This window comes from Cariama cristata, unplaced genomic scaffold (genome assembly GCF_000690535.1).
Source record: "Cariama cristata isolate BGI_N322 unplaced genomic scaffold, ASM69053v1 scaffold12813, whole genome shotgun sequence".
In the NCBI taxonomy this organism is placed as follows: domain Eukaryota; kingdom Metazoa; phylum Chordata; class Aves; order Cariamiformes; family Cariamidae; genus Cariama; species Cariama cristata.
The window spans coordinates 37,039-64,706 of NW_009609026.1; the positions used below are offsets into that span (position 1 = coordinate 37,039).

At 39.0% G+C, this 27,668-nt stretch overlaps 1 protein-coding gene across 1 annotated transcript in view; it reads right to left on the reverse strand.

Annotated features, from left to right (window-relative positions):
- LOC104159471 (probable acyl-CoA dehydrogenase 6) overlaps positions 1 to 27,668 on the reverse strand; it is an 89,952-nt gene that overhangs the window by 29,872 nt on the left and 32,412 nt on the right. The window contains exon 5 of the mRNA XM_009697383.1: positions 2,813 to 2,942. Coding sequence (XP_009695685.1) covers positions 2,813 to 2,942 — 130 coding nt within the window. The remainder of the gene's footprint in view (positions 1 to 2,812; positions 2,943 to 27,668) is intronic.

Here is a 27,668-nt window from a genome sequence, read left to right on the forward strand (position 1 = left end):
AGTTTACTGCCTACTGCTGAGATACAGGAGCTGTACATTGATCTGGTATCACTATTGATGTGACAGCCTATAGGTTTGTTTACAAGCCTAGGGAAATGTATCTATTTCACCGCATCAGCTGTGAGTACTTTCTCCACTCTACTTGTAAGCATGAAAGCAAGCAAAGTATTATACTTGAATGCATTTGAAAGACCTGACAGAGTTATGTTCAGAACCAGGCACATCAAAGGTCAGACCACTGCGGATAAAAAATTTTGCATTTAGTTCTCAAATTTAGAAAGGGCTACTTAGAGGAATCTGCAAAAAAAAAAAATGGAGCAGTCATCTTCAAATGAAACAGAACTATTTTCTCCTATATTTGTTTGTACAATAGCAATGCATATAAATTAAAATCTGCAGAGTTGCTTCCAAGTATGACAATGAATATAACTTTCTGAAGGTTACCAAAAAAAAATCAGAAAGAATGAAGTAAAAAGGGTCAGGAACAATGAATATAAATATAAATATAAATACCTAAACAGATATGGGTAATGTTTTCAAATTTTATCATTTATATAATTAAAATTGTTACTACAAGGTACTTCCCATTAAACTGAATATCTCAAAGACTTTCACAAACTCAGCCTTGCAACAGCTTGCCACTGAAGTAAGAAATCCATGGAAGTTGCAGAAACAGCATCAGGAGGCATCCCGACTCTAGATCTTTTAAGACTTTATTTTTCCAAAGTATGAAAATTTAAAAAGCTCTGTGTGTGTATGCATATGTGTATCCATCTGTTCAAACTACTGCACTGTCTATATACCTAATTGAGGGAACATCTCTAATTTATAGTGGCAGAGCATCTTCACGACATATCACATTCACGGAGTTGGTTTGTAGGCGCACTCAATACATGCTTGATGAATGCTGAAAAAAGTCCAAAGTTAGGAAAGCCAACAAAGGGCTTCAGATTTCTTTTAAAAAGTTTTTTTTTTAGGGGATGTGATGGTTGATTTGCATATTACTGTTTACTTTGTGCATTGCTGATGCATCGTGTGTAACAATGCATAGTTAAGATGCAATATTTGGATTATTTCTTTGAACTTCTTTAGGATCACTATGGTCCACAACTATCTTTAAAGAAAACATTCAGGTTGTGAATGCAACCTGAATCCACGACCCAGGACAAGCAGTTAGCCCTCTCACTATACTGCATGAAGTAAAGCTGCACCCATGCAAAATTTCCTGTAGGAACCAGCTTTCTCTTTTCATTACCAAGTTTCACTTTTACATTTTAAGAGTGGGACACTGTACTGTACAACTAGTCAGTGGAATTGACTTAACAGAGGAGGAAAAGTTCAGCAATACAGATGCAAATTCAAGTACAGATTTCATCATGTTAACATTCTCACATTCACTCTCCAAGAACATCCACTTTAGGATTTCACTAGCACAGATGTATGTAGCTTCACTGCTTTACTACAGCAGAACAGAGTAACAGAAGGCCAAAAAACTGCAATGGAACAAAGACCGATCTTCCTTTACCCACATATATTTTTTTGAAACCCCTGGGAATAAAAGGCTATCATGGGGGCAAGGTACTATTCTCTGAAGCCTTTAAAATACTAGTTTTATTCTCATTTGGACTATAAGCTAGTGTTGCAACAGACATACTGAACTCCATGCTCTCAGTAAGCTTTTGGTGTATTACACAAAAGAGAAGAAAACTTTTAGAAAGATTTTTCATGGCTGAGACCTCCAAAGCCACACATACCTAGCAGAAGGATAAATGAATGTCAAGGGAACAAAGCCTACATTCCAGACTCTACGGTGGATTTACAGGCATTTTCATTCAGAATTGGGGAGGGGAGGCAGGGGACAAACTAAAAAAACCCAGAACAACAAACAACTCAACCCTAAAATGCTCTGCTGTGCAAAAATCCCCTTCTTGTGTATCTGTTTTGTGCAGAGGAATTCCTGACTCCATCATCATTATTTGAATTCAATCCCCACCACCACCTTCCAGAATTTTAGGTGTATCCCCACTCCAGCAGCAAACTGCTGGACCAGCCTGTCACCTCCCTCTAGTTTTGCAAACTGCTATTTTGATGCAGAATGTCTGTGAAACTACTACATGAAGAAGAAGTTGGTAACTGCCACTTTTATTGAGGAAGGAAAAAAACCCAACCAAAACATATTCAGAAAGTGCAGGAGCCTGAATGATAGCAAGTGATAAAAGGGGAACACTGACACAAGCAGATGAGAATAACAAAAACTATTAATTGCCTAGAATGGGCCTATTTAGGAAGCATGATACATGTACTACATCTTTGGGATTTCCATCAATATTCATCATTACTTCTGAAAATTCACAGTCAGCGAGGAGCATCTTGTAAAGCTGAAAAAAAAGCAAGTAAATTTTAAAATAGAATTAGACCGATCATAATCATTACAACTAAATGCATCCTTAGTAAGACTGCAGTGGGATACCTGGCTAAGAAAAAATACAACATCAATAGGGGGATTCTGGAATTAAAATTGTTTTCTTGGTTGTGGCACCAAGGTTCTACGTTTGTAAACATATAATCTACTATTAAACAAAGCCTATGTTTTAATATATAATATTCTAATGTTAAAAAAAAAAGAAGTATTTTCTCCTCTAAACCAAACTGAAAGAGGTAGAGAGAAAGTTCCTTCCTCAAGTGTTACTGAAGAGCAACTAGACAGCAAATCTGCACAGTAATTTTTTTTCTCCTCTTATACAGATTGAATTTTAGGACTAAGCACATGATGATTTGGGTTTTAGGCTAAACCAAACTCTCTGAAATTTACCTTGTAAGAGCAGGAGTAGCCATGCCAGCTTGCACTCCAACAGCCATAGGAATAGCTCCACAGCGGATACTTCCCAGCTCTTCTGCCACTGCAATGCTATAGGAGAAGTCCAAGCCCATGCCGCCATATTCTGAGGGAAAAACAAATCTATGATACTCATGTTCTAGACTGGTATAAGCAACAAGAAAAAAAATAAAATACTGCTACTGCAAAGACTTGCCAACTGCAATTTCACTGCTAATTTTTAAGTATTTGACGATTATCATCTTTCCTTTCAGAAAACCAATGCCACACTATTCTTTACAAAACCCAAATACAGAATTACACCTGCTCTAATTACCCGTGTGCACATCAGGTCACCTCTGAATATCCTAAGTAGCATCATTACTTTTACTGGAAACAGCAGGGAAAAGTGATGTGCTGCTGAAAACTACATCAGAAGGCAAAATTATTCTTTCTAACAGCAAGGTCATATGAGCAAATGACTTCAAGGTAAGAAGCGCTTTTATTTCTCTGTGATAACGCCTGACACCTGCTCTCACCCCCCAATGCACTCAAGTGGAGTTCATCATTCTTACATGCAGCAGTCAAGTCAGCACAGAGCAAGACCACGTGCAGGTCATGTCCCTGTGTTAAGTTACTGCCTCAAAATCCACGTTAGACACAAGTACAATACTGAACATGTGTATCTCATATCCTGGCACCTGGTTGGTGCCGTCATTAAAGCATTTTTCATTAGCAGGAGGCTGACAACCTGAGGCGCTGGCTGGGTGCCAGCATGGGCCATTCCTCCTCCCCACATTCCAATCTGCAAATTCAATTACAGAGGATATTTTTCTTAACATCCTTCCCATGCACAGTGCTGATAAACGCACCACATAGTGAAACACAGAAAAGGGCTACATTGCTATGATGGATGAGGTAATTTCTAGCTGTATTAAATAGTTTATAGTCCAAAGGAAATATGGTGAGAAAGAGGTTACTGCTTGACGTCATTAGTTGACTGAGCAGCTTTGATTAGATAATGTTTTCTTCCTTTTTTTTTTTTCACTCACTCAAAGACGAACTAAGAAAATTTCAAATAAATAGATACAATCCCCCACCCCTCACACACACAACAAGGGGCAGACAAGCCTCTTCCATTTTCACTTGCTGACATCAAACATTATCTGAGCTCACCTCTCTATTGACCTGCTTTGAAGTTTTCAAAAAATACCATTAATTAAAAATCAAAACATCACAGTACATATAAACACAGGGCTTTGTGTGCTATCACCTGTTTCCTAAGCCCACAGAAACTATCTCTGTGCATCCTTTTTCTGCAGAAAGAAAATAAAACACAAATGGAAAAGGCTAAGCGTGAAGTTCAGTTCTCAAATAACATTTCTGCTTAGGTCAGCCTGAATAGTCTGGATTGTCAGCATTAAAAAAAATAGCTGCTTTTCCAAACTTTTACTAGAAAAGAAGGAATGTTTCTTTAAAATATACATAAAATTAAAATTCTTACTGGGAGCTTAAGCAGTACAATGAAACAACAGTAATATGGGAATGTGTTTAACATAATATATAATCCAATTCTCTTGCCTCTACAAAGCTCCCACCAATAAATAAATGCTCTGAGGAACAGTAAGGCATGTATGCGCATGCAAAGGCAAGGCTATGTGTGGTATAAGAGCACTTTTGCTAATTTATATGAATCTATAGCAGAGCTATAATAGAGAACCTCAGCTTTGGCACTGCACAAATGCTTTCAATTTGTTTTGTTTTGTTTTTAAATCAGTCAATCATTTTATTGCCAAACAACATTTATTACTAATTTTGTCTTTGATTTTGTCTCCCAAGCAGTTATATTCCTGTCTTCCACTTAATTTCACAAATCAAAACTTTAGATTCTTTATTTACCCAAAGCAACTTTGTAAGAGGAATGCTATGCACAACAGTGACCCAAAGGAGGACTGTTCTGTGTGAGTGTACGGCTTACATGCATTCTTTGTTCATACCATAATTCATTATATATTACTATACAACAGACTTGCCTTGCTCTCATTTGAGATTAGTTACTAAGCAGTACATTTTAAAAACAAAATACTGCAAAAGGCAGCTTTCAAAGTGATGACACTGAAAGAATCTCCTACCAAAGGGAGGAAGCTATCGGAACAAAGCCTCAGGAGCTGAGAAGGCGGAGGGGGGAAGCCCTACCAGGCAAAGAGATGATGCATCCTCCGAAGATTTTATAATCTGGGAATAGATAATGCAATAGATAACCACAGATGCAGACAGGCAGGAAGGGCAGAAGCAAATGGTAAAAACATTAACCAGACAACACCTAACTCTTAATCAGTTCTGTTCCAGGAGCCAAGGAGAAAGAGTTTCATGGAGGAATGTGAGTGGTTTGATGGATGATGATAGGCAATGCCACTTTTGAACCCAAAGTACTTGATTAAGACAGAGGTTAGCTTCCCAGTGCAGTCTGTGCAGCTATATCCCCCACGTAATCTGGGTAACTTATGCCATGGCTAAAGACAGTTGGGTCTCATCTCTTCCGAGAACTGGATCTCTGAACCAAGACGTGCCGCTGGCAAGGTCACACACAGCAAGAGCAGGCAGTGCTGGTTCCAAGCACCGACGACACTTTCTGTTGTCCCCAGCACATGGTGGCAGCCCCGCTTTCACAGCCTGGCCGCCGGCGCTCCAGCCAGCTGTTCTGGGGCGGCTCCGAGCACAGCACCCTGTGTGCCACGGGACTCAGCTCTTACACTGAGACAAAACCACCAGGCTGCTCTTATTTCCACCTGCTGCAGCAATGATGATGAATGTTTTACAGAATGAATGTTTAATTTTTTTTTGGGAATAAGACTTACTCTTTTTGGAATAACCCTTATTTGCAATAAGGGAATAAGCTGGTGGTAGGAGGGTTGGGTTCACCAATCTCATCAACAAACACCACCTCCTGAAAGTATCTGTACAATGATGTAACGCTAATAGATCAATTTAATTTTCATTCAGAAAAGCAAACACCATGCCTAACATAATTTTTGGTGAAAAATTCATAGTAAAAGGAACCAAATCAATTTCAGATTTGTTTTTTTTTTAAAAATAACAAGCTATATGTAAATGTTTACATGTAAATCATTTCTAGGGTAAATAAATCATTTAACTTTAAAATGAGACAAGTGACCTTTAGAGAATTGTTCGGCTACATTTCCATTTTTAATTTCCAAGAAATATTAAAAGAACAAAGCAAAGCAAAACTATGCAGAAAGTCTAATGCACTAACGCTTTTATAATTCAAAGCAGGTAGAAAAAGGCAACTCTGCTATATTCAAATTATTACTATTTTGATCACAACAGCACAACTTCCAGCTGTTAATAATTTGATATCTTATCCATTGTTTGATTTCAGGTTCTTTTACAAAGAAATTAAATTGTAAAGCCTAAAGCAATAACACACGAACATGCAAATAAAGAAAGATTCTGCAATGCAGACCATGGGCAGGACCCACACTGGTGTACAGGAAAAGTGTGAGAAGGAAGGAGCAGCAGAGAGGAGGTGCTATGGACTGACTGCAACTCCCCACCCCATCCCCCCTGCGCCGCTTGTGGTGCGGAGAGAGGTAAATGCCTTGGGAATGAAGGACTGAAGCTACGCCTGGAAAGAAGGGGGAGAGTATGGGGGGATTAGGTTGTTTCAATTTGCCTTTATTTCTCCCTACACAAATCTATTTTAATTGGCAGTAAATTAAATTAATTTTCTGCAAGCCAAGTCTGCTTTGTCCATGACGGTAACTGGTGAGTGGTCTCCCTGCCTTTATCTCGGCAGCCGAGCCCTGACATCGTATTTTCTCCCCTGTCCTATTGAGGAGGGGCAGTGAATGAGCAGCTGGGTGGGGTGGGTGTCTGGCTGCTGGCCAACGTGAACCCACCACACCATGGTCAGTATATTAACTCTTTTTCTTTTAAATTGGCTCTGTGTTTTTATACTAATCATCATCATCATATTATTTTAACACCCGCCTCCAAAAAAAAAAAAAGTTTATTATTTTATATAGACCAGCTTATTTCTACACGTTAAGCTTGTGACACTGCCAGTGGAGTGGGAGTCCAAGAGAAAACAGCAAGTTTTAAAAAATATCATTTTTAAAAGATGCAGATGTACATTCTACTAAATCTGACAATTTAGGGCATCAGGACTTTTATATATGAATATAGGCAGACAGCAAAGATGATGCCCAAAAATACAAATGAAAGAGCTTCCTGTTGAAATGTAACTCTGTTTAACAATGAGACAGGCTTGAAGTCTCTAGTCCAAATTTTGTAAGACTTTAGAAGTGTCCCTATTTGGAATTTGCTTCTGAACCCCATCTAGCAGCTGTCAGTGGGAACAACAACATCCGTGTCGAAAAGGGCCTATAAGTGAGCTGAAGCAAGGTGAAACAGGGGGTCTTCAGTGTTTTAAGAATGTGAGTGAGCCTGGAAACAGGAATGGTGAAAACACGATACAGCTGCATCCATAACTCAATCTTCAATGCTTATACAATTTATCTTGCTTGTTTACACAGCTTCCAAAGTTCACATGCAGAGTTCTGCATCAAAGGAAATCACACAGTATTATTTCTACTATTGATACCTAACTCAGTGCAAGAATAAACAAACGTGTGCTTTTATTTCTAGTGACTAGAAAGACAAATAAAACATGAATCAACTCCCATTTTGAAGACAAGTCTGAGAGACTCCTACATCTGACACTAGGACGACAGAGCTAATTGCCTGTTTTCATCATAGCCTCCAACTTTAAAACAACAGAAGCAAAATTTAAGTGTTCAAACCTTACTCACCTGTCATAAATATAGTTCAAGAATTTCAGCTCCAGAGAACTATGAAGAGCCCTGAAGTTACATAATTGTAAATGTCATCAGGTAGTACAGTACAGAAATCCTACCGTAATTCCTTTCCTCTTCTTTATGTAAAAGGAATTAATTACCGAAGGTGTACTCTCTGTGTTGTGCAATTTCCCATGAACCCATTTGGAAAAGCTGAGGCTGATCAAGCTCAGAAAACACCTCCTGCCTTCTTGGTCATTTGCTTCCTGCTAGGTGCAGTCGAAAAAGCTCTAATTTTGAGTAACAGAAACACATGAGTCCACTTTGGTCTTGTTGAGATGAACACATATATATTTTTTGGCTATTTCCCCTGGATCAATTCACCAAAAAAACAACCCCAAAAAAGAAACAAATAAAACCCTTGTACCAGATGCAAAGTTCCCATTAACAGATTTCCTTAGACAGAGGGATCAAACTCCCTCAGTTTGACTGAAAGTTTGTCCCAAACCAGGAAAAATTACAGTGCTTTATAGTTTTGTTTGGTTAATCCTAGAAAGATCACAACCACATACAGTACCTGATCTCTCACAGATACTCAGTAGTTTGTCCAAAAAAATTCAAGGCAGATAAGGACCTCTTCTGCTAACCAGAGTTTTACTTGTAATGTCACTCTTGTCATCCAGTATTCTTTGGAAAAGGAAAAATACGGATTGGCTGCTCATTCCTTTTCAAAGATACACAGTTAACAGCACAATTACAATAATCCTTGATCAATTAACAGTGCAAATTGTGTGTTCCTGCAATACTCATTGCTTTAGAAGTCATCACAGTTGCCACTTCAGAAACTAAATTTACTGAGACAAGTAAAGTGATTGGATCTGTCTTGCACAGTTTTAGATTAAGACAGAGGTACACCAGAAAATACAGGAGAAACTTCCCCCGCAGTGTAAGGATAAAAAACCTCCTATAAAAATAACAGAAAACACCAATTAGGAATTCGGCAGCGCCTGCCACTGACCAGACAAACGCACCACACGGACCTGGCCCTAGCTGAGGGCGGCAGGGACACATTTACAGAGGATGCAAAGGTGCATAGGACACTGCTTTAGAAAGCAAGAGCATTACATTCTAAATCACTAGTTGACAACAGCTGCACTTGTTACCCTCTGACTTCCAAAAACCTCCCTCACCAATTTGTAAGGCTTCTTTATTTGCTGAATGGTTATGCAGTGTCACCAAGTGCCATCCGAGTCAGCAATCACATCTGCATAAATCTTCAGTCAGAAGGTTATCAGGCCTCTTCAAAAAAAAAAAAAAAATCACCCCCCCCCCCCCCCAAGTTGTATACAAACAATGTTAAGGGGAAGGAAAAGCTAAGCTGCACAGTACAATAGAATAAAATGTCCACATAGCAACACAAGAAACATTAACAGTGTAAAAAGACACAGTAGCCAAAAAAAAAAAAGAAACAAAAAAGAAAATCCAAGATTGCACACAGTCCCAAGCGTCAGCTATTGTGTCAGCTCCAATTCAGAGAAAAACTTTATGCAATCACTGGTCACAGATTCCTCAGTCGTCTGCTGCCTGCTTTTAAACTGAGACTATTTTCCCCCCTCAACTCTCACCCAACATCAATTCCACAGAAGCCTAGTTAAATCATCTTACAACTTTTTTTTTTTCCCCTTTGAGGTTAAAAAGTACAGATCTCAATTACTGTACGTTTGAAAATGCCAGCCAAACTAAATGCCACAGCATGAAGAAAACAAGAAAAAAAACACATGGAAAAATGAAGTCAGGAAGTGTATAGGCTGAATATCACACCTCCTGAGCTTCAGTGGCAGAGCCATGCTACTTCTCACAGGGTTTCTCTTTAGGCAACCTCATAAACAAACCATAGCCTAGGTTTCAAGAATATCCCCTCTGCAATCTCCTCGCTGCTTGAGGTCAGTCAATCAGCAACAACCACCAATCTCCTTACATACACTGAACATACACATTCCTACAACCTGTTGCGCGTTTGCCTGGTTTAAGCTTTGCTTGCGGATGCTCAGTTTAATTCTGTGAGTCAGGCTTATCCAGCAGGGAATACTGCTTCTCTCCAGCTTGAAGGTTGCCACCCTTCTGACGAACAGGCCAACATTGCATCAACATCCTTCGACACAGTGCGTGTCCACTGCAGCCCTACTGACACCGCTGTGAATCAGCTCTCAGAGGCACCGAAATCTGCCTTCAGGCTCCATGAGGCATCTGTCAGCCCCATGTAAAATGTGCTCTTCCTCCCAGGAAAACAACTGCATGGCTGCTCAGCTAGCTTCTTTTAAACATGTTCATTAATTTTGAACAGGTAATAAATCAATCTCACGCCTGTACAAGAATGAAGCAGGTGCATCATCTTTATATGCTGCTCATGCTCCTGTTCAGGACTCATCCTCTCATGTGAACTGCCACAAACTACTACAAAAAGTTTGTGCCACTCTGCATCACGGCAAATTTTCCTCCAACAGGATCTGAAGTGTGAATACACAAACAGGTATTATAAGGAATCTACAGTATTGCACAGACATTCAACATTCCATAAGTGAACAGGGAAGGAAAATGGGAATGGACTTATCAATAGGTAACAAAGAGAGCCCAAGGAACATTCTCCAGTTTAAGCACATCGGAGAGAAAAGCCAAGTAACAGGGCTGAATACAATTATGTACATTTGTAAGGATTTTTTAAAAGCTGGACAAAAAGGAGTCAAGATCTGAAATCAGAAGAAATTGTACTCTGTTTTGTAGCAAACTCTAAGAGCAAAAGCAGACTAATTACTTTCATTTCTTAAAGGTATCAGGATATAGACTCAATATTCAAAAGATACACAGCTCATTCTGGGTCTTCCAAATTCCACATAAATAAATAAACTGAAAAGCAATACTACGTGATTCAGGGATTAAACAGATTTATTACATTTGCTACTTATTAAAATTTCTATGCCAAGATTTAATACAAAGGCTGACTATTTATCAGCCGAAACTGTGTTTAACTTTCTTTCCTACAAGATCTTTTATTCCAGTCCAAGCTGATAAGTAACTTGTTGGAAATCCCCACTTGTCTGACATGGAAAACTTCAGTCACTTAGCTCAAGGTATCACACCCAAAGACATAAATTTTACTGGATCACAAGTTCCAAAACTTGCAATCTCTATAAACTGAGAATTGAAATTGTGAGCATTGGGGGAGAAACTTGACAAATGCTGATTTTGAATAAATTCCAGAAAGAAGGATTTCAGAATGTGTGCAGCTAGTAATTAAAAGAACTTTGGCCATGCTCTGGAGCTGCCCTGGCTAGCACAGGGGTTTCAGCTCAGTAGCACCAAACTCAGAACAGAAGCACACCACAGGAGGCTTCCACAGGAATTTCTCATCAGCACAGGCTTACAGGACCGAATGATTTTCCAGTGGTTGACTCCTTAAGTCCTTGAGAAGCTGGGCCAGACACTGAAGAAAACATGCCATGCCACCCCACAATACCTGCCACATTACAGATCAACATATTCTTAGCATGGTCACAGTGAACAAATTATTAAAGTGACATATGTCAACTAATGCCACAGCTAGAAGCACACCCCTCTGTCATTAGGTAATTTCCTCATTTGTAAGTATTAACAGGCAAAATTCTGTTCAGCTGGCAACGTCTGCAGCCGCGGGCTGATGCAGCCATCAGTGCGGGCAGGGCTAGGACAGCCAGTTCCACAGCTCTTCGTCCCCAGCAACTCCCAAGCCCTCGCCCCACGGGACAGCCTGTCGTGCCCCTGCAGCATCTCCAGATGTTTCACTTCCCGAGTACAGCAGAGACCAAAGGAGGGCACCTTCTGTATTTTGTGACTGTTTGTGGCATCTGTTTAATTTTGAAACCACCTTGAGACAGCAAAAGCAAAGCAATAAAAGAGCAACCCTATTTCTAAGCAATAGAGTGTGGTTAGCTGTTTAAGACAAAACCCAAATTTTCAGTTTTCCAGGAAAGGTCATGAGTTTGATCTCAGACTAGGAACAAAAGTAAAGTAAAAATGCAAAAATCTAAATATTTTTATAACATGAAATTGTATTCTTTTATCAGTTTGTTTGTTTGTTTGTTTTCCAAAAGACATACAAAGGAAATTTCACAATAAAAACCCATTCTGGGATGAAAATGGAAGATTTCTCACAATGTCAAAACAATGTATTTCCCCATCTTTTCCTCCAACAAAATAGATACTTCAGTAAAACTGTCATGTTCCTATTCTTGCTCTGTTCTTGATAATTTTAATGGAAAAAACATTTCATTGACAACTTTGATTTACGGAGTGTGGACTAACACTTTAAGCATTATTCTAGAGCTGCAAATGTCTGATTTGGTTCTCATTTTTGCCTATGGCTCTGTGTGCATCCTTGCCCTTAAGATTTGTCAGCCATACCATATCATAAAACAGATTATCCCTCTCTGTAAAAGAGCTAACACAACAGGATTCTAATCTGAACCGCGATCTACAATGGGAAATATGCTACACCACTATTTTTATTTACATTGAAATTGGAGGGTGTGCTTTATATGTAGTGCTGGTCACAAATGAAAGGATTTTCAGTATAGTGCAAAGCATATGGGAAATAAAATTCCCCATTCAAGACTGTTTTCTTCAGAAGAACCTTTTACTCAAAATATTATATTATTTCTATGAGCATTTCACTGTCCCCTGTGCTACGCTCCAAGAAATTATCATTGATGAGGATTGTTTCTTCTTATTGATTTGGTTCTGAAATCAGTAACAAATCAGCACTCAAAACTGCAAAAAGCAAGTTGTTCCAAGGGGAAATGACAGCACCCAGGTGCAGAACAGATAAAATGATAATATAGTTTACTACTGAAAAACACATCAAACTGCCTATTGCACAATTATCTGACTGACACAATGAGGTCTGTAACATACATAGAGAATAACCTAGGGCAAAAGGGAACAATGGTATGGTTAAAGGTATCTGTAGAAGAGCGAGGCAAGTTAAAAAAAAACAAAACAAAACAAAACACAAAACCCACCCATAATTCCTTTCCACCTTCCCCAACTCGCAGTCCCACTTGAATTATAACTAATGACCCTAAGCGTTTATGCACCCAGTAGGATAACTACCCTTTACAGTTTAACTGTAATTTTTTACAACAGAAATAGAAAATAGATTTAGCCATAGCAAATTGTAGTCTACAGCAAAAGTGCATTTGCACTACTGACTGTATAAACACTTGCAGCTGAAGTCAGACCTCTCCCAGCCATGAATACTATCTCTGCTATTTACAGACCCCTCAGGAACCAGAGCAGGGACGTTCGTGCATTCAGCTACCAAGAATGTCAGAGGCTGGCTATTCATCTCAATCATTTGCTTTTTTATAAGCAGCTATACAATAAATTATATCTCAAATTCTTGTTCTTAAAATATCACACTAGAGTTACATAGCAATAAATGTATTCTTCAGGAAAATAATACCTTGAATACATGCCACATAGTAAATTTGCAAAGGAATTAAATTTTATTTCATACGCAGAGTAATTCTGAAAGGGAAAATATATTAACTCAATATATATGTTGTATTGTATTAGTCATACTTATGGGATGGTTCTGAAACTGAGATTTAAATATTTATATTTGAAAATAAAAGCAGCAAAACAAGTTCATATGTAGGGAAGAAAAAAAAATCCTTTTTCACAGAAATTAATAAATTATTCTAGGAGATATATGAAAAATCATCTTAGAAGTATTGCCAAATATCTGAGCTATTATCTTCATGGCTCAATAATCTAGCCAATAACATACCTTCCTTTCAAATCAAAAGAAAAATACCAGTGAAGCTGGAGCCCTCTCCACCTTCCACCTCCTGAGGAGACAAACGTTCCAGACTCATCATGCTTCCCCCATCTCTCCCACACATCTACAAGCAGTCAGAAAGTGGGGAGGATGGGGGAGGCAAAGGTAGCATTTTTTATGAAGGAAAAACACTTGTCAAAACTACATATTATTGCTATTTTTTTAAGTTGGTCTTGTACTGTGCACTTTCCATTAGATCCATCTAATTGCAAACAATTTTAAAAACATGATAGACTTGGCAACCATCCATCAGATACCAGGGGTTTATTATAGCATTCTGTATACTGTTTCTAAATGAGTAACTGAAATAAAAAGAAAATCCCAGTCAATATATTGGTACATAGGCGTAAGAATCTCCAGAAACAGAACACACAATTATAAAATTATGTTAATACGCTAAGGCTTTTTGGCATGTGTTTTGTGAGTTGCATTCCTTTCCATCTCATAACAGGCACTATTTTAGAAACACATCCAATAGCCACAGAAGTATTTGCCTGATTTTTCACATGCCCCCATCCATCCAGCTGTAACACAAGAGGCTTCTGTGGTCATGAGACCCTGCTGAGTAGCACAGGGCCATAGAAAGGGAACTGAAGAGGATTTTATTACCATAGGCACCTTTTGTCATGGTTAGATGGCTCCCTGTGTAGCCACTCTACTAAGGTAGCTGATGCATCCTTTGTTTTCCCATGGTCTCCTGCACACCATTTCTGTTCAGAGAGAGAAATATGTTCCGCCACTTCCTTGTTGCTCTTAAGCCACATCTCCAAAGAGCTGGCTGATAAGCTTTCCAGTATTTCAGAGACATCCAAAGAGGTGCTGGGCTGCACTTGTTTGCTCATTTACGGGCAGTGCATGACACAGGAGGTGGCTGGGCATGCAGGCATCATCCTGATGAACGACACAAGGAGCCCACTGCTGCTGGACCTTTGGAGTTCACCTGCAGCTGAGATGCTGTGGGCTTTCCACATCACTCAGCAGAGGTAGCAGACGTGCAGATGTCTGCCCTGGAACAGCTCTGACTTACAGATGCATTTCCAGTACAAAGCTTGTACCTCACACCCACAGGAAAACATAGCATGTTCAACATCTCTGCATGCCCTTAGTCTGGTGGAGATACCAGTCCCACACCGACTCCAGACTGTCTTCATAAACTGCCCAAGAGCCAGATCAGTTGTTCAAGTTTGTGAAGCAGCTTTTTCAGCAATGTTAGCACGATGAAAGTCCAGAGCTAGATGCAGAAGCAGCAAAGGAATATATAAGCAGCCACAGATTTTAATCAGTGACCCATTCTGAAGCTTCTGCAATGTCTCACATGAAATTATAATAAATGTATTAAAACTCATAAGCTTCACGATGTTGAGCATACTGCGTATCCTTTCAGTATTGCATTATTATCAATGTTTTCTCTTCTTCTTTTAAGGACTACAACCATTTGCTAACTCATTACGTTTAATGAAAATCCACCTCTCAGCATTAGGTAGTCCCAAACTGAGCGATTCTGGCAACTCTAAATTAACAGTGAGCAAAGCAGCAGTAACCGTGCCTCCTTTCTCCCAGCTACATCATCATACTGAACCATGAAGAATGAGAAAGCCCACACCAAAGACATCAATTTATGCTCAACTCTCTCTGTTTAAAATAGTTGAGGGAAGAACAAAACCACTGTTCACTGAATAGTGCATGGCCTCGAAATTAGCAATAAGGTTTAAGACCATGCTATACTTCACTGAAACAATGAAAAATTACATTAACAATTCCTTAAATATAAAGCTGAAATTCTCATTTTTTTTTTAAAAAAAAAAAAAAGGAAAAAAGTGAGATAAGTTTTTCTGTCTGGGAAAAAAAAAAAAAAAAAATCACAGTATCTCCTAGGCTACAACGTCACCACTTCAAGTCAGGGGACATAAAACAAGTCGAACATGAATTAATGCATATCTTCTTAAAAAAAAAAAAAACACCAAAAACCAGAAACAAAGGAAAAAATTAGCTCATTTATTTTGCTCACATTTATACCGACATGGTAACTATATTGACTGAGCTACAGATTTTCTGTTTTTCTTACAACACCAAGTGTTGGTGAAGAGTCTTGTTTGAAATCTTTCTCACATTGCGACAGTGGCTAATGCTGTTTTCTAAATTTTAGAGTAGCACTGATAAAGTATGGACTAAACGGAGAGTGATTAATTAAAGCAAGACATGAAAAATGCACCAAATAAAACCTCACCTAAATAGCATGCTAAAACACAGACCTTAGCAATTACACTTTCAAACCAAACCAAGTCACTATTCTCTGCATTTTAAGGAGATTTACACAAAAGAATCAGATACGTTTCCTTATTGCACAGATTCTTCTTCCATGTCAAAAGTATTGCCATGAAGAGGGGAAAAAAGAAAAAAACCCACACAAAAGAAACTCCAACCTACTACCATTATACGGAAATTCCTGTGTTTGGGAGCTCTGCTGCTGCAGACTGAGGTTACCCTGGCTAATGTTTCACCACTAGAAAATGTGTCCCCACTTGCAATTTAATTGCAATTCACTCTGCAAGATTTGGCTTGCTCCTGATTTTATGTTGGAGTGGTTAGTGCTGTTGGAGTCCTGTTTAATCCAGCCCTGCAAGTTGAAAAGCTGTGTGCAGCTTGTCAACTTCCAGAAAAACTAGTCTTAAGGCTAAATAACTTTGAGCAAAATAGAAAAAAAAAAACTACAAAACTTTAGTATATTGGAATGAAGAGGTTTAAGGAACTGGTTACTCTTATTCCAAGATGAGTATGGATAAATCAAACAACAAATCTCGATATGATTTTTATTATTCTTCCAGTTGTTTTCCATCTCTCAGTGTGTCCTTCCATGCTGACTTTCCAGAGCTAGAATGAGTCTTCAGAAAAATCCTGACCTAGGATGAAACTGCTTCCTAATTTCTCCCTCATTGAAATGTCTTCATCGGTGCAAACCCAGCTTCAGGTGCTGTGCATCGCCCAGCCCTGTTCCTTATGCTAGTGAAGATTTGCCTTCTTTTTTGCCACATTCAGGATGCTTTTGGAATATCCTCGTGAGATGAATGGGTGTTGCTCATCTGACGGTTTTGTTGACTACAAACAACAGAAAGGATGGAAAAACCCAAAACAAATTCGTACAAATTTTACAACTGGATTAGGAGACCTTTCTGTTTACCCTGCCAGTGACAGAGAATGTGCAACAACAAGGTTATATAAAAACTAATCATATTGGAATTTAATTATCCCTAATGTCTCCTTGTTGACTCTTTTTGGTTTTTTTTTTTGTTTGTTTTTGTTTGTGGGGTTTTTTTTTTCCTTTTCTTTCTTTTTTTAATCTGACCTCTACCTAAGTTTCTTAACCATGGCCAACAACAGCCACAGTGCTGTGCTCTGCCAATCTCTGAGCAAAAAAAGCCCTCATCTCCCCACACCACCTCGCTGCTGTCCCCATTTCTTGGTGGTCAGACTTCACTTTGAAGATATCTGCTATCAGAATCCTGCTGAGAAAACACCATATAAAAAAGAGGAGCCAAACATCTGTACCTCTTAACCCTCATTTATCCACTCATCTACCTTCATTTTCTCATTTCCTTGCATAAGCACAGAAGCATTTTGCACGCCTTTAAAATCAACAGCCAGTGAGGCAATAAAGCTGTGATATTATACCACGGACTTTCTTTTAAAATGCCTCACTACTTAGTAAGAAGACAAAAAATTGTTTCCCCTTAATGATGATAGCAGGATCCACAAAACTGGTAAAAGTCATGGAGAATTACAGCTTGGAAGGAGAAAGCAATTCAGAAAAAGATGCGTTGCCTGCACTTTAATAGTGCTGTTTATGGTCTCTATGGCAAAGTAGATGCTGCAAGATACCTAACAGAGGTATAATAAGCAAGTCCTTTGATACACAATTTACGGGATTTTGCCACAATCCTGAAGAAGTCAAAGGAGAAAAAAAAAAAAAAGCCTGAAGCTGGGAAGAGTATAATTAAGGAACACAATAGAGGAGTAATTTCAGGAAAGGGCATGGGGAAGGAAGGCAGACACATGGGGAGAGTGATGCTCTCCATCACAGAAAACAAAGGAGAAGGAAGTTTAAGAATAAAAGCATTTTATTTTTAAACATAATTCAGCAAAGCAAGGGTTGGAAGGAAATATGAATCCCCACAACCAACTCGGTACGTGCTCTAACTGGAGATTCCTGTTGGTAAAAGTGAACAGTAAGAGAAGTCTGCTTGAGAGGCAGGTGGGGACCCTGAAGAAACACAACCCAGCTCCACCTCTCGGAGGAACTTGGAGGTTCTCCTCAAACACTGGCAGGGCAAGATGCAAGCTGGAGACCTCCAGAACAAACCAGCCCTCAGGCGGGCAGAAGTTGCCAGTGTCCACTGTTTGGAGCAGTGATATGGACACCACTGAGATCTTGCTAAGTTAAATCCAGAATTTAAAAAAAAATAAAAATCTTTTCTGCATTTACAATTTTGCAGCCAGGCATCTAGTTGCATGCTAATAGATTAAGCTTTTTTATTGCCATCCCATAACCCTGTCTGGTACAAGAGTTGCCTCCATGTAAATGGGCAGACACAGGACAAACCTAACCACGGGGTGAGGGCACACAGACCAAACACGGGTTTGGGACATTTACCAGCTGGGACTGTCATTTTCCTCATCCCACTGTGAAGACTGGTTTGAAGAAAACAGATTATCCCAAGGTAAATATGAACCACTGCCCCTTCTACAAGCAGAAGTCAGCAGGAGGAGAATTTTTTGACTCCTAGGGCAGTGGTGACTGTCACACGATTCTGCTGTCAGCAGCACCGCTGTTATTTCAGCCTAAGCATCATTTGCCTCCACCTGTTTCCCCATCCCTCAGCCATACAATCACAACTGCCTGAATACAACAGAAAGAGTTAGGAAATAACTGGTCCTAAAAAGTGGCAGATTGGTTTAAATTGTACTACAGTACACTTCAGTGGTTACTCTGTCTCCTTGCACAACATAGTGGGTCCCTACTTTTAATTCTTAGAAGGATACTTCTTTTTTTAAAAAAAATGAACTTGTAATATTTACATCAGCTTTCAAAGAACCTTTGTGACAATAAGGTATGCCTCCACTTAAAAATTCCCTTTTTCTAAAGCTAATAGCCATGCTACACACTCATTGATTAGTGTCACTAACCACAACAGAAGGACTGAATAATGCAAAATCAAACTAGATGTATATGAAAAACCTCCCGTCCCATATCCAGACTCTATATAGGAAGTTTCAGATTTTTCTGTTTAATGTCCTACTGGGGTCTTTTAGATGGCAGAATAGCAAAAGACATGAATGAAATCACACTAATTTTGGTGGGTTTTTTTCCATAAAATTTACTTTAAAAGTTTTTCCATCTCATATACTCTCTAAATTCAACGTGACTTAACAAGCTGTCTAGAGGGAGTAACAAGAAAACTGAAGACTGATGTTTTTCTTGTTTATCTTTTTCTGTTTACAGCTGAGATTATTTCCTCATTAGTTTCATGATAAATGACTTCACATTTTTCACTACTTTCAATGATACTGCAAGCCAGGTTTCTTTTCACAGAAACAGAGCAAAACTTTAAAAAAAAAAAAATTCACAAGAGAATTATATATGTGATTGAAACGTTCATAGCAAATAATATTCAGTCAGAAATTGATGGTCTTTCTGCCTGTTTGCTAGTAGAAAACAAACTTATAAACATGTATTTGAAATTGTTTAATAAACACTTTCTCTGAACAAGTTGATGAAGATTCTGAAGATAAACTGCCTGTTGTCAATACCAATCTGATTCCTTTTTCATTATTCATACTGCAACACTGTGTGCTGAAAAGAGACGACTTTATATCTGTATTTTATCTATCAAGAAAGATGCTCTTACTGCCGATTAAACAATAAAGACTTGAGGACATGAGAAATAAAGCCAATGAACTCTACAGACATAAATATAAAAGTAGTCTGTGTATAAATAAAAGAACATTATTTTCTTGAATTCCTACTTATATATTTCGTATATAAGTATTAATATTGACCGTAGGACCTCCTCTGCTTTTATTTTGACTTACTGACATTCCAACACTAAGTTATGAAAACTAGATTTGAAATGACTCATTGCACTGTTATTTCACTGTTATCTCAAATGCAAAACCTTTAAAGCATTTCCTGAGCTTAATAGAAAAAAATGTATTTAAAGAATTAATTTAAATCAATGTTTTTTAAAAAAATCTAAAAAAAATCATAAAAAATTAGATACCATCATAACACAGAAAGCATCATAGATAGCTGCATCACTGAAGATTAGTAGAGGCCAGGACTCCCCAGTCACTGATATTAGGCCAGTGCTTTCGCGGCTCCATCGCAGTAAATATTCAGTCTGGATCAGGCACAAGCACACTTCTGTCACATTAGCCAGAGTACGCAGTTTGAGGTTACCCGCTCTGCACCAATCTCAGAAATGAAAGATGCTAGCTGATCTGGCCTGAAATCTGCTAGAGATGTTAGCCCTTCAAATATTTGTTAGCAAACTTACATCAGTGTCTTACTTTTTGATACCTCTATGGTCTGCTGTTACCTTGACTCCGTGACCAAAGTAATGATTCAGGAGAAGGTAGCTAATACATGATCCAACAGCCAGAAGCTGAAAATAGCAAAATGGAGTCTTGAAAAAAGACACAGATTTTCATCAGTGAGCATAGCTAACCTCTATAACAATCTTGCCAAAGAGTGTACTGACCATTCCTCTACAAAAATTAAAGTCTGATGTCTTTGAAAGCATATACAGACATATGCAATATCTTTACTGCTTTCCTTTGTTTTGTTGGGGTTTTTTTTCCCCCCTCCTTCACGAACATTATTTTTTACAGTAAATCTTTGAGCGTACTGACAAGAAGTTTGCTGTCCTCGTTAACTTTTTGTGTTCATGTCGGAAGTAATCTACAGCAATCTATAGGCCACAGGCTGAAACCTGCTTCTCCAATTTATCCACAAGTACTGGATTTGATCAGTTGATTACAACATGGAACTTAATTACCCATATTAAACCTGAAGTGGCATGACATGCTCAAGCAGTCCCCTGCTTGCCACTAAATCTGAATAAAAGAATCAAAGAAATTAAAGAATCCCATGAGTTCCAGAAGAGCTAGTCCCGGTTGTGTATCTTCTGCCCATTTAATACAACTGGTATATGTCCAGCAGTAAGGTTTCCAACTTTTGGTGACAAGTGATATAATCTTACCATTTTATTTGCTGGTAGTTTTTCAGGCTGTATTTCTCCTTTTCTTCCGCTGCCCTAAAGAACTCCTCCTTTCTTTGTTTATACCTGACACATACATTGTAATCACACGCCTTTAATCCCTCCCTAGCTCAACTACAGAGCTCTTTAATTGCTCCTACAAATCAATCCTCTGAGCTTTCTTTGTTTCTTCCCTAAACTCATTAGTTTGCCAAAAACTTTCAGGCCAAAACATGCCCAGCTAAGAGCTCCCATTCCAAATCTGTCCTCGGTGTTAGTAAAATATGCAGTTAATTTTAGGTTTGGGCAAAGAGTCGTAGATGAAAATTCCCTAAAACACAGGAAAGGTCGATTCCCTCTGTTTTTGAGCTTCCACCAGTAATTATGGTGATGACCCTTGCAACAGCAAAGAAAAAAAAGAAAACAACTTCTTAAAATAAAGAAGGGATCAAATTCTGTTCATACTTACGTAAAGGATAACTGCAAATGTCTGACAGCAGTTCAGTGCTACTTATTAAGTTAGGTCTTTTACTGGCAGAAGCAGTCCAGCACCACTGCAAAGCTATTCCAGTAGTCAAACATGAACAGCTTTCAAAAATGTCTCTCCTGCTGATGAAAAGATGGCTTATAAAAAAAAGTTTGAAATCAAGATCACAGACCAAATAAGACTATATATACATTAAAAATATATATATACACACACACACATGTATATAAACTTGTCTCTGGCAGCATGTAAAAAAAATGGTCATTTTTCAGTATTTTTTATTTGGGAAAAACAAAAGAAGCATTAGAAATTAAGCTGAGTTAAAAGACTGAAAACAGATCTAAGTTCTTTTTATTGCCAGTAGACATGGCACATGCCAGGAGAAGAGCTCTACTGTTGCTAAGCTCTTAAAGAAATAAACCACAGCTTTCCAGATCAATAATGTATACTGCATTAACTATAGATAATCGACTAAAACACACTTCACTTAAGAATATCCTCAATCAGTACTTCGAATTTGGAGCAGCTGATGCAGGGAGATCCAATACCAGTTTTACTGCAAGTAAGCAATCTTACTGTTTCTTTTTCTAAATATGAAGGGTGATAGAAACTGCAGTCACCCTTCCTGCTACAGACTCAAATCATTCAGCCTCCAGCTCTTCCAAGAAACACGACAATAGTTACACTTCATCTCCTGTATATTTCAAGAGAACAGCTCTGCTTCCTTCATTGCCTCCTGAGATGGGAGGTTGGAAGAGAGGCATGAAAGCAGCCACAGTTTTGATGTCAGTGTGGAGAACAAACCCTCACACTGCATTATTGAGATTTACAGCAGCTGAGGGTCTCCAAAACGCAGGGCACCCCTCCAAATAGTCATTCGTTTGGAATTACATGTTTCCACCACAACTGTAACACACAGCTGTAAACTCACAGAAAAAGATCTTACTACTATTTTCCTGTCAGAATTACTACTGTACTGGTTTTAATCAGGCAGAAGCTAGGTTCCTGCTGCCATTTGAACAAAATGATGGACAGAAGAGCCCAATCACCATCTTGCTGTGTGACTAGACCCCAGAGCAGCAGAGCAGTTTCTCGGACAGCAGGCTCTCTGCTCCGCCATCGATACCTTTTGCTGCCCAGCAGGGTTGCAGGTACGTGGGAGAACAGCTGGCTGGGCAGGATTTGCACAGCACACCACACCACAGCAATGCTTCTGTGCCCACAAATCCACTGCTAACCAGTCATGTCTAACCACTCAGCAAGATGAAAGACGTTGGACTAAAGTCACAGATGAGAACCAAGCTATCAGCAGAAAAAATGACAGCATTGTTTTGAAAGATGTTTAAAAAAAAATAAAAAAAATCACACAATTTTACTTTTTACTCTTCTAAGAGTGATATCTGAGTCTCCACATCTTTTCTGAACTGACAAGGAGACTCGGGTGTATGTTCTTCATGAAAGTTCGAGATTGCTTAAGAAATGCTTATGCAAAACTGCAAGAGTTATGAAGCATGAGCAAGCTTTAATAAAAACTTTAATAAAACCAGCAAGTTTTCAAATTTCAATATGACACATTTATTGCAAATTTACAGTAATGTCCACCTACCCAGTAGTGAGAATGCAAAACTTAGGAGTTTGTAAAGCTTCGCTGAAATGTCACTTGCTGATTAACAAATGAGTATCTCCAACTAGCAGTATGTCTACTAGCCAACAAAAAAGCTTTCTGATCCTCTAAGAAATAAGACCTCCCCCCAACAGACCACCCATACTTGTAAACCCAGTCAGGAAAGGGGCTTGGAGAAAATATGATGTCCCACAAGCAAGGCAATTGTTTTGCCCTTTAAAATCCATGGCAAAATAAAAATTTTTCAATAATACTTCTTTAAAGCCTGAAAAATACCTGTACATTGGAATGATGCTCTTAGTCATATGGTTTAGTTTTAGGTAATTCTGTGAGGTGCAGGGAATTTGACTCAATGATCCTTATGGGGCCCTTCCCACTTGAGACACTCTATGATTCTATGATGTATTTTAACATGCATATACATATATACACACGTATGTATAATAAGACACACGTGTGCATACAAAGCACATGAACGTATGCATGCCAGCAACATGTCTTGCCACTATTGCCCACGTTACAGACAACATGACTGAAGACCACTGCTTAGGGCTTACTTGGTTCCACTTGTAGGACAAACGCCAAGCACAGCATCAAGGCTGTTACACCACTCACCTCTTCCCCCTCTACAGATGACAAAAAGGGGTAGAGAGAAAGCTGGAGATCTTTCCCGAAGTCTGCTCAGCCACATCTGAGCTTCAGTCTTGACCTAGAACCGCACCCAGTGTCTTCACAGAGACTGACTTCCTACCGCTCCTACATCTGCAGGTCTCCATAATTAATAGTCAGCGCATTACTCCAATTAATTTCAAATTAAATTTTTTAAAAACTCAATGAGAATTAGAGCCACTAAGCCTTGCTAATCAAATATTGAAGCAATAAGTGGAAATAAGCATCAGGAGAGGTTTTATCATGCTCCACTCCCAATGCACAAAGGATTTAAGGGCATTTACTAGAACTCATTAATTGGATCTGTGAGCTTCCGTTTGACCCTTAATTTTTCTTTAACATATTTAGGCTGTGTAAAACATGTATAAATGCATGAATATGTAAAGCACAGCTACTGAAAATGGCTTTATAAAGATTTCCTTAGAAAAAACAAACCAATGAAACCTTTTCTAAAATATCAAAAAAGCTTCATTGCTGTGTAACTAATGTAGAAAAAAGAAAAAAACAAACAACATTTGAGATGGTATGTTACTATTGCCAAAGCAATACAGAAACAGTCTATTACCAGTGTGCACAATATATATTAAAAAAGCACTCCTCCAAAAATAGCACAATAATTCTCACAATAAGCTGAATATATGCAATATGACAGTAGCCCACAAGCATCGAGTGAGGAGTATACTTGATGAAAAATGGACCAGATGGGTAATTTGACAACAAGCAGAGAAACAGTGAGGACAAAAAACATTAGCGAAAGCCAAAGATGGGATGGAATCTTTTTTCCATAAATATTTATGGCAACAGTGATGATCATTACTCTGCCTGGCGACCCAGCAAAGGAAGAAGAATTAGATTGTGGTATCTTTTACCATCATGTCAAGGGAAATCCTGTTGAAAAAGCAGAGCTCCAGGTACTCTCTCCCACCATCCCGTGTTCCTCAGGGCTCTGCACCACCACCTGCCTGCTCCAGCCTCTCAGCAGCAGCCGGGCAAGAGGCAGCACAGGGGGTAAAGCACCCCCATGCCAAGGTGCCTGAGCCACTGTCAGGGGAGGAGGTAAGACAGGCATTGGGCCAAGAGAGCAAATGACTTCAGCTCACACCACCGTGTTTTCTCTTGGTGGCATTAATTCTTGTCTCACTCCTTTCACCCATTAATGACTTTCTCAGACATGTAGGAACCAGTTACCTCTGGGACCTCAAATTATGCTGGCTAAGCTTGGTAACATCCAAAAGTATTAGAGGAAACAAAGCACTTAATAACATAAGAGCCTTTTTTCTAGGAAATCAAGCTAAAACACATCACAGCTTGGTAACAACAGCTTTCAGGGCTCCCCTCCCTCCAAACGACCACCACTATTTCATTACAGGTAAACCTCTGCCCCAACTTTAAAAGCTGTCTGGACAAGAAAGGGACTATGGTGGTATCTGCCCGTCCTCAGAGCCGACACATTGATGAGTGGCTCAGGGAGCTTCCCTCCGTTACAGAGAAGTTCCAGGAGACATTTCCTGCCCTTTAATCCAGGGCTCATTAAAGTTAGTGAGGATCTTGCCTTTAAACTCCCTGTGAGCAGGACTCACCACCTGTCTTGCTTCCCCTTACTCTGCATTGCACCAGAGTAATCGTTCTGGGAGAGAGGAGAGAGCTGCAGCAGCTAAACAGTTAGGGCAGACCGACAGATCTGGTTATGTGGTTCAAGGCAGCTTGAAGGCTTTGTTAGAAACCAACAAGGAAAGATGTGCCAAGGAAGTAAACAAAGAGGAAGCGTATTTATCACATTGCTTCTTTTTTCTCATTACAAGCTCAATTTTCAAAAAACTGAAATTGCAAATGTGTGCCCAGCTCTCATCGATGTTCAACAGGAAAAAGACAATAACCAACAAGCAAGGCTCTTGAAAGTTTATCATGACAGAGGTTATTTAAACAAAGGTGATATTCGGCCCTAAGCAGATAAAAAGGCCCAGGTAAGCAACAGGGGTCCTGTATTTCATTATCTGAGAGCTTCAGTTAGCAGCCTAAGTGTTTAAAGCACTGCTGCAAGAACAGGATACAACACTGACATATGGTCTTCATAGAGTATCATCTTGACAACGAGCTTAACCATAATCCCTTGAGTTTGTGTCCTTTGCAGAGCAGGTTGCGACACACATCTCACACAAAAGATAATAATCTATTATTAGCCTTATGTGAAGCCTATCTTCACAAACATGATGAGTTCAAAGCCTATATTGAATATGGATATTTTATTTGGCCCTGCACTTCAGAATGACTTCATATCACTGAGCTATTTTTTACCCTAAATGATGCTCTGATTGGTTGCAATTTGTTACTTATGAGTAAAATTGCAGCTGACCATTAAAAATGCATTTGTGGTATCCTTCAGATTCTCCAGGGTCAGCTGAAATAAAAACACCCCTGCCAAGTGATTTCACAGCCTGCTGTCTGAGAAGTGAGAATGTTTCTTAATGTTTTAAAAACATACCCCATATTTCTGAAATTAACCACTCTCACAACAAAAATAACTTGACTGAAAAACATCACAGACAAAAATGGGGAGGGAGAGGGGAAGTTGAGCAGGTATGTAAGGAGATGCTGGAGGTAAACACCTCTCTGCATGGTTCATCTGCTGGGGTCTTTCAAGCCTTGGACTATCGTAATTCCCCCAAGATTTTCTGAAAGCAAACACAAACCATACTGATCAGGAATGTCCCATCTCCCATGTTCATCACAGCTATCCAGCCTCTGAAAATTAGGGTCCAGTTTCTGGCTCTGCTCCAGACTGCCTTTGCCACCTCTTCATTGCAGCTCCCAGCTGTGAAGCCTCCTCCTGGCAGCTGGCTCAAGCTCGGGATGAGCTCCGGGTAGGCATCGACCATCCACCCAGCATCATGGGCGCTGCTTACAGCAGTGGCCTCCAGGCACAAGCAAAAATAATTATGACCATATGAGAGTTTCCATCCCAATTTCATAACCCTGCAAGTGTAGCTCTTGGGTTGTTTTTTTGCCTTTTAGAATAAGCCAGTATTTCTCTGGCACAAATACAGATAAAAAGGAATCATGTAAGGGCTTGTGCAGCTCCACAGCCAGGGGTAATTGCAAAACATGAGCCTTACCTCACCAGCATTTGCCTTATTGCACATTTTGCAACTGTGGCCACAGATAAGTTTCTCCTCTTAATTGCTGTATTCATTTTCCTCTTTCTTTTTAAACAATACATCAACTACATGTCAACCCTTTTCCTTTTTTTTTTTCCTCCCTCCTCAAACTTTTATGTTTACATTTGCATGTCCATGACATCAACTATTTCACAGCTAGCAGATATTCAGGACTCTGAGAAGAATATGAGTATTGTTCCACTCTACTTTTTCTCACTGAGCTATGTTATGACCAAAAATTACTCATTTCAATTAAGCCTTTCTTCATTATTATTCAGCAGAACTTGTATTTAAATTGCTTTTCCCCTAAAAACTGTTAGTATGGTTCAATAACTAACTTTAAGGATATTCCCTTGCCAGAAATTAAACTGCAGTTTTGTGGTTATTTCTGAGTGTTGTCAGATTAAACTTAATATTAAATTAAAAGCTGTTTCACAATGTCAAAAATAATGTTCTGTATAATAATCTGCCTTCTGATGGTAATTTTGTATAATTAATGCCACCTTTTCATGCAATCTTTTGTGTTCTGAAGTTTATTCTGTATTCTTACATGGAAAATGAGATCATTCAGCATGTGGAGGCATTTACAGAATACAGCTCACTGTCACCCATTGAATCAATAAAATATTGAAAGGAAGGGAAAAGTATTTTAACATAACAACTATTTTTTCCCTTTAAGCACTATTAGCATTTTCCTTCAAAAGACAGCAAAGGGGATGATGGTAGCTAGTGTTAGAGATCACCACCCTTCTCCTCATGAGGACACTGAAAGTTTCTGCTGGAGCTTTTCGCTATCTTTCAGACAAGCTTGTCACAGCACTTGGTGGCAAGGGTTCAGGTTTACCCCCCATGTTTACCACCATGTCAACATACCCACTCTCTATCCAGTTTCTCCTCACTAAATCCATCAGTGGAAGAAGACAATCCACACCTCACCAGGGGACAAACACAAACCTACCCAAATCCAGGCACA